General features: G+C 43.0%; 1 protein-coding gene across 24 annotated transcripts in view; it reads left to right on the top strand.

The window, feature by feature from the left end:
- Positions 1-5118: 5118 nt before the first annotated feature.
- PPP1R12B (protein phosphatase 1 regulatory subunit 12B) overlaps positions 5119-8449 on the top strand; it is a 111237-nt gene continuing 107906 nt past the window's right edge. For all 24 annotated transcript variants that reach the window (XR_014566129.1, XR_014566130.1, XR_014566131.1 and 21 more), the window contains exon 1: positions 5119-5586. Coding sequence is in view for 17 of the 24 variants with exons in the window: in XM_083746494.1 (XP_083602620.1) it covers positions 5311-5586 (276 nt within the window). In the remaining 7 variants the exon portion in view is untranslated. The remainder of the gene's footprint in view (positions 5587-8449) is intronic.

Below are 8449 nucleotides of genomic sequence, written 5' to 3'. Positions count from 1 at the left end.
CTGAAGTCTCTCAGCCTCACTCACCTCACAGAGTGTTTGTTGAGGGGGAGGAAGGGAAAGGAGATTGTTAGCCACTTTGAGACTCCTTTGGGTAGTGATAAAGCAGGATATCAAATCCAAATTCCTCCTCCTCCTCCTCTTCTTCTCTATTTGGAATGAATGTCCCACAACTAAGTCTGAAAAGGAGAACCTCTCTTGGCAAAGGGGATGCTACCTCTCCCAGAGCTTGTGGTAATGCTCAAGTAATAACAGGCCTCTGCACCCCCAGCAAAGCTCCCATGCCTTTAGCAGCTGCATGACAACCAGAAATGCAACAGGTACATAATATGTATTGTGCCTGCTTGAATGCCATGCAACCGACAAAAGGCAGATAAATGTGCCAGATCTGTTGTCTTTTTTTCTTATCCCCCAGCCGGCCAGCCCACCTTTGGACCTCTCCTGATACATGTGAAAGATATGAAGGACTGTCTTACAGTGCAATCCCATGCGTATTTCCTCCAAAGTAAGACCCACTGTGTTCAATGGAATCAGCATAGGCTTGTAGTCTTAGTGCTTTCCTTTCTGATAACACATGAGAGAGAGAGAGAGAGAGAGAGAGAGAGAGAGAGAGATACTTCAAACAATACTTCTTTCTTACATGCTTCCCCCCCCTTCTTTCATTCTGTAAACTTTTGTTTTTTGTAAAATCTCAATAAATATTTAAAAAACAAACAAACAAAATGTGGAAGCTTCAAAGGGAATATTTGGAAATACTTCCTGGTTTGGTGTTGTTACTGATGGGCAACTATTTTTATTGATTAGTGAACATATCATAACATACCAGAAAGAAGGAAGAGGTAAGTAGGGATGTACATATATTTAAGGTTGCAATACTACAACCAGCCACCTAGAGCATGTCTAGTGCAGCATGTCAAAGATCCTCAGCAGCTTATTCCTAGCCATCTATAACCCTGGGTGAAAACTGCTTCTGAACATGGCAGTTCTATTTAACTGTCATTGATAAGCTTGTTCTTCATTAACTTGCTGGATCTTTTTAGAAAGCTACCGATTATCAGCACATCTTGCGCTAGTTAAATTTGTGTGTTAATTAAACATTGTGTTGACAATGTTCTCTATCCACATCTCTTTCCCATGCTGTTCTTATTTTATTTTGTTGCCTTTGTCTTGTGTTTTGAAAAGTATTGAGCCCTAACCTCTTTGGCTTTTCTTCATGGGAAAAGTCCTCCAACACTTTGAGCACTGGCTTGCTTTTTTCTGAACCTCTTCCACCTCTATGATCATTCCATTTAAATGTGGTTTTCTTGAGAAATGCCAGCAGGGCTAATTGCAAAAAAAAGTGCTAATGGTTTGCCGAAGCCCTTTATGCATCTTTTATTTGAGTTTTCTTTGAAACATCCATCAAGGAACCTTGTGTACTTCTACTACAGCGAGATGCATGAGTTACGGAATGTATCTAGCCCCACCGTGAACAGTGAACATTGCCTAAGAAGTGCCAACAGAGAATCTGTGAGTCATTCACACATTTGCTTCTGTGGCTTATTTGCTCACTCGATTCATTGATTATAGATGGTAATGTTAATGGCATATTAATATAAGTGAGGCTACTTAATGGTAATTTGTAATGCAAGATGGTAAATGTAATAAGTGAAAAATATTGTAGTTTTTAAAGAAATAGCAGCAACTATCATATGACTAAATGCCACCAGTTTCTTGCCACCTCTGACAAAGGCTTCCATTGAGTGCCAGTCTCAGAGGTTCTATAAGGCTGTGGAATGCTCAGAGCTTCTTTGTGTAACCATAAATAGCAACAGGAAATATATACAATAGTGGCAAAGGAAAGAAGACTAATTTCCACGCTGCATTTCTGTATATATCAGTAGCCTAAGGCAAAAACATTGAATGGAACACTGATTGTGTTCCTTCTTTTTATGCAAGTTTATTACAGTATATTAACTACAGCAGCATATCCAGAAGTAATGAAATAGGAGATGATTATTCATTGAACACCCCCCCCAAAAAAAAACTAGCACTAGAAAAATCTAGATCTGATTTAGTGTGTATGTGGTACACGGGCTAAATGTTTTATCAAAACGTTGACTTCTGATGCTTCAGTCTTGTGTATACATTTATTTGGAAATAAGCCCCATTGAATGCATTGTGGGACTTACTTCTGAGTAAATATGCAGGTAGGTATCAAACTAAATAATAGTTTAAGTGAAACAACTTCCACTTGCACAGTGGGAGGTGTATATTATGATATTATTGTTATATAATTTATGTTATATTGACTGTTTCTCTTTGTACTTTGTTGGAGAGAAGAAAAAGAAAGGAGGGATACAAAATAAATATATTCAACAAAGAAACAATGTGTATTTCAAATCTCAAGTGTTATTTAGTTGGATAAGGTAACATGTAACATTTTCTTCCTAAAGAGTCACTGAAGAAGAATGTTGCATTGTAATATAGCTGTGAGATTTCTTCTTCTCAAATTGATGAAGTCTCAAGGGTGCAGCTGCCCCCTGGTGTTTAAGTGGTACTGTTACACACAGTACTTAAACGATAATTGAGTGCCAGCAAGGTATTTTTTAATTCTATCTCATAATTACCAAATAACACATCAGGAAAAAAAGTTTAGAGGAGAATAGTTCATTTCTTTTTCCAGCTGGATAAAGTGTATGTTTTCACTATGTTCTTTATGTTTCAATGTTTTATTGTTTTTAATCAATTAAGCTTCTTTGTGTAATCATGGACAGAAATGAGAGGTAAAGATAATAAATCCAATCGTACCAAAAATCAAATCAGCCAAGACTCAGACAAAGGTCATGAAACTATTTACATGCATTGTCTGCAGTTAGCTATATGGAACAATGTTGGAAAAGAGACAAAGATGAAGCTGGTTGATCAAAGATTGAAATAACAAAATATATTTGGGGCTCTTCTGAAATAGTTTGAAAGCAATCCTGCTTTTCGTGTTGTGTTAGGTGGTTGACCAATATAGTGTCAGAAAAAGATCCTCAAGGACCCACTTTGAACAATGTGCACTTGGGTGCATGTACCAAGTAGCAGGCAACAAAGAGCTGGAGTCAGGTAGCTTGACTGGAGGCTATAGCAGATGGGAAAACGGGAGTAGGATTAGCAGCACCAGGGACAGCACCAAAGTTTGCTCCAGCAATGGACAACAGGGAAGTGAGCCTTCTTATCCTGCCAGGGGCCTGATAAGTGCTAGAATTTTTACGCTTTAGCTAAGGAGTTTGCAGCCTTTCCCCATAGCAGAATTGTGTGGCCTCTAGCTATCCTTTCTGTGATCTCAGTTGGGAGCTTGCAGGTGGCTCATTGCAGTTGGGGCTTGGAATATCACACTCCAATGCTATTTTGTTCCTCTTCCATTAGAATATCACCTTCTTCCTTTAGAATATCACCTTCACAGCCTTCAGTTCAGACCTATAGTTCCTTCTGTCCTCAGGACCTGTGGGAATTCTTAATCCCAGACTGGCTACCTTCCCTTCATTCACAGAACATGTGTGTAAAAACTCCATGATATCATACTGTGATTAGTAGACAGAGCAATTGTCCTGCCCCATGCCCAACACAAACAAATGGGGGCTCATATGCATAACTAAGAAAATGATCTTTAAGAAGGCAAGAAATGGTGCAGGTTAGACAGCAGACCAAGGCATGACATCATCAGTTACAAGACTTCCTTGCTTTATGGGAAAGTCGAGAGTGCATGTGCATGTTCCTCCATAGGGAGTGGGTCTGCTCCCATCTGCAGACGTTGAATCTCATTCTAGGTGATAATACAACACCCTCCTATTCAAGCCCCCAGTTCCAGCTCCTGGCTGGTGTAGCTGAGGGCTTCAAAGACTGGGCCCATTAGAGGGCTTTATGCTTGCTATCCCAGGTCATAGGGCACAGCTGGAACTTCCACCATAGTGGATCCCCTGCCATCCATTTGAAATGTCCCTCCTTCCTGTCATCAAAATTAGGATGTGAGTGTGTGTTGGGATCACATTCCTTTTACAGTTAGTATCAGAGGCTGCTCTGCTATAAGCACATATTATCCGCCTTTTAAAATGGCTGCCATGTTGTGAATGGGCTATTTATAGTGATTCTAGGGCTCCCCCACCAAACGAATGGTGACAGGTAATTAAAATAATGCCCAATGATAGCTATAATGTGTGATACTCATTTGGCCAATTATTAAATTCTTAAACAAATGCCAGGAATGCTAAGAGCTAAACCACCCACAAGATGGAGCTAATGAGAAAAAATAAGTATCAAAGCAACATCTTAAGCTGCTTTACAAATCCCAATACCCTCCAAGACCATGTTGCAGAAACATGCATTATCTCATGGGCTTAGCCAAGGGGGACGGGCGGGGGGCAGTTTCCCCCTCTAGAGCAAATAAAGCAATATAAATACTTAACTAACTGACCAATTACGTCGGTTCTCCCCCCCCCAAAAAATCCTGGCCGCCCTAACAAAAATCCTGGCTACGCCCATGCATTATCCTACACTTAACCCCACAGAATAAAGATCCCTTTACTCCACTGAATCATTTCTATTATTCTTGTTTATGATTTATACAAGATAATCGGTTTTATCTGCTTTGCATTCTGTGTTTACAAAAGCAATTTACTCTTTCTTCGTTTTGCTGAAGCTAAGAAAAAGCGACATACTCAGCGCTATGCCTGGGAAGAAGCGAGCTTTTAACGCAAATCTTCCAGCCCCCAGTCTAATTCCATTCCTCACCTCCTTAGGTAGCCATTCCTTATACTGGTGTATAAATGCAACGAGCAGAGGAAAATGTTGCCTAAATATGCTCATGTGGCAGCACTATTGCTGTTACAGGTAGTAAGAATAATAACAATTCAGCATTTCCCCTTTGTTCAAGGCACTCAATATCTCGGGGATAATGCCACAATAACCACCCACCCACCTTACATTCCTTCTCTCAATTTCTATCTCCCTCTTTTCCTACTCTCCCGGACAAAAAAAAAAAAAAAAAGTAACCTGGCAGACCTGGCGACGCAGAGAATCCTGGGAGGTGTAGTCCCCCCAAGGATCCTCACCGGGACAGCCCCCTCTCAGAACTACCTTTCCCATGATGCTCGGAGGCTCCGTCTGCGCCCGCGCCGCACTCAACTCCGGCGCTGCGGCCGAGGGGGGAGGGACGGGCAGGGGGAAGTTGTAAAGATGGCGGCAGAGCCCGTTCGCTCTTCCCCGGGCTGAGGCGTTCGGCGAGGGTCCCTGGTGCAGCGAGAGCGGCGAGGCGGTGTCGGCGGCCCAGCAGCAAGCGGCGCTTCCGCCATGTCTGAGCCGGGGCACTTGGGGGTGAAGCGGGCCGAGTCGGCGCGTCTGCGGCGGGCGGAGCAGCTGAAGCGCTGGAAGGGCTCCTTGACCGAGCTGGAACCGGCGGCTCCCGTCCGGAGCCGGCGCCGCGGCGGGCCCCGCGTCCGCTTCGAGGACGGCGCCGTCTTCCTGGCTGCCTGCTCCAGCGGCGACACCGAGGAGGTGAAGCGCTTGCTGGCCCGCGGAGCCCGCCTCAACACGGCCAACGTAGACGGGCTGACGGCGCTGCACCAGGTATCCCGGGGAGGCGAACCTCCCTCCATCCCTCCCTCGACCTGTCAGCCCCTCGGCAGGAATTGGGGGGCGGGGGGGGCCCGAGAGGGAGGGGTGGGCGTACAGGCCGCCCCTTCCACCCACCTCCTGTCCCCCCGCACCTTACGGGTGACAGCTTTGCCTCATTTCCCATTGCTTTTAGGGTAATGACCTATAGATAGGATGAATGGGGGAGAGAAGAAGGCTTGAAGGGCAGGTCAGCAGAGCCTGCCCGCTGCCTTCTAGAGAACTGGGATCAAAGTTTTCTTCACCATTCTTTCCCCTTTTTCCTGTTCCAACACCACCACCACTCCAGTTTATATTTTCCTGCCTCTTCGCCTAGGATTGACCCTTTCGCAGGTGGAGTAACGCTATTATTCCTTGTGGGAATAGTCAGCGGTGCACACAGGGTTGTGCCAAGGATCCATGGCATGACTCATACCCTGCAGGATCTGCCTCTCTCCCTTTCCCCCCTCCAATTTTCTGGAAGGACTGCACTATCTTTACTGGAAGTAGTCTTAGGTGAGAGCTGGCTTCACTTTACAGACACATCCGTGGCCCTCGCTGGGCACTGTAGGATGGAGAACAAGTAGTGAGTGCCTTGTTTTGTTTGTGGATGGCAAGGCACATGGTGATGGCATTGCAGCAGATGCTGGGCATCAGTGGAACTTGAAATCAGCTACTTTCTCCTCTGTTCTCCTTGAGTGCAGCCTTTAAAGTCCTTGTGCCAGTGAACATAGCTAACCTTTCTGTGGCTGTGCCAGTTGAATCAGACTTCTCTCAGCCGTATCTCTTGTAACTTACTGCTTTCTGTCAGCACCATGCTCTTCTCATTTATTCGTTCTGGCAGAGGTTTTGCTATCTGGATAGCAATATCCACCCAAATTGTGTTTTCTTTCTCCAGTTGCAGCACAAATGCAATGTTCTGCCATTTACTGTGAACACACTTACATTCTCTTACCAGAAATCCTCTGGGGAAGATAAGACCATACAAATAAATTCAGTTAGTCTTAACCTACCTTGTCTCCTCTTTCATCCAAAAAGAGAGAGGACTGAATATATGGGCAAAACAGACTTGGCTGGAAGTCCCCCCCCCCCCAAAGAAAAGATCAGGGCAAGGTCAAACTAGTTTGGTAAGTGTGGACTAAAGTTTCATGTTTACAGTTTAAATTGTGAATTGCCTGAGGAATTCGTTTAATACTAAGCTACCTTTTTCAGTCTTGACCTACAGGAGAGTTCATAACTTGATAGAATATGCTTCAGTAAAACATTATCTGTCACAGCTATTTATAAGAGGGACTTCCCTTCCTTACATTCCGCCCTTTCACTTACACGACTCTCCAGAGTTCTAAACCAGGGCACTAGATTGGAAGATACCATTACAAACTAAGAAGCTCCTAGAAAAGTTATATTTGACCTGGCCATGGTTTCAGCTTAGAGTCTTGGTGTGCTTCTAAAGCATTGAAATCTACTGAAATTATTATTGTTCTTTGTTAATTTATGAAGCATTGACAGTAACCTCAAGATTATGATTTGGCTACTTCTTTCCATATAAGAGTTTTGTGATACTTTTGACTTTCAAAACCTTTTCTCTTGGCAACCTTAACAGAGACCACAAGGTGCCAGGGTCTGAGATAAGCAACATAGAATTCTATTAATAGAATCCGTAATGTACTGCAAGTACCAAAAGTATCCTGGGAGGATACTCTTAAAATGACAAAAGCATCTTCATAGTGCAGTAGATAAAACATTTAAGACATTTAGAAATATCTAAATAACGCATGCATGATTCACTTGCCATGCAAACTGAATTTATATGTAATCATATTTAAGTGTTTGATACTGTGAGTGACTAGAACATGTTGCCTTGATATTCTTCTGCTATTTACCCTGAAATGATAGGTAAAAGTTTCATTGAGTGCCCAAAGAAGACTGGTGTGATCTTTTTAATCCATCCTGATAAGTACAGAAGAGCATAAACAAAGTTTCAGTAATGTGAAAAAGCATAAATTATGCATAATAAGCACATTTGTACTTATTTTGGCATAATTTCGAGCACGGGAATGGTCAAGGAATCATGCAGGGAATGCATCCCTGATTCCTTTTCTTCTTCTTTGGCGATCACTCATAGCTGAGTAAGATTGTCTTCCATAAACACGGTTTTAACAATGAGTCCGTAAGTGACTGTGGAGGCCAATTCTGGATCCACATGTCCTTCCACAGTGGGGACATTGGTTTCCGGACGGGAGTTGATCACGGTGTGGATTTGCCAAGCATGCCTTCCTCTTAGCACGTTTCTCCCTTGTGATCTGAGTTCGAGTGCCTTCAAAGTCCATGTCACCTTTGGTAAAGGATGTTCTCCAACTGGAGCGCTCACAGGCCAGTGTTTCCCAGTTGTCAGGGTTTCCCTGATTGGTGGAAATATGACTACTTATTCACCTTTGAGTTTCATTGCCCAAGAAGCATATATTTACATACTTACATAAAAGTTTTAAAAATGAAGAGCTGCTGATTTCTAGTGTGGCACTAAATGTTCTGTTTGCCAGTAACTGCGGAATTCAATGAATCCTTAATATAGGTAAGAAATCTTAATCTGAAGAGTAGTACAGCTTGCCATATAGTCAAATCCTTTTAAGGCCTATACATGTGATGTTCTCTTGGTACACCATATTTGGTAGCACCTTGATAATTCTTAGACTAAAAGTATTGTGATCTCCAAATGTATTTAAAACATAATTGAGAAAAATGGAGCTATGCCTGCTCTTGGGGGAAAGTGTCTGATTTAGCTGCTGGTCACATCAGGTTTGAAAGGATATGACATGTGAACAAGATCTGTGTTTTGTTG

This window comes from Podarcis gaigeae (genome assembly GCF_964106915.1).
Source record: "Podarcis gaigeae genome assembly, chromosome: 6".
Lineage (NCBI taxonomy): Eukaryota > Metazoa > Chordata > Lepidosauria > Squamata > Lacertidae > Podarcis > Podarcis gaigeae.
This window is presented reverse-complemented; position numbering and strand designations above follow the sequence as displayed.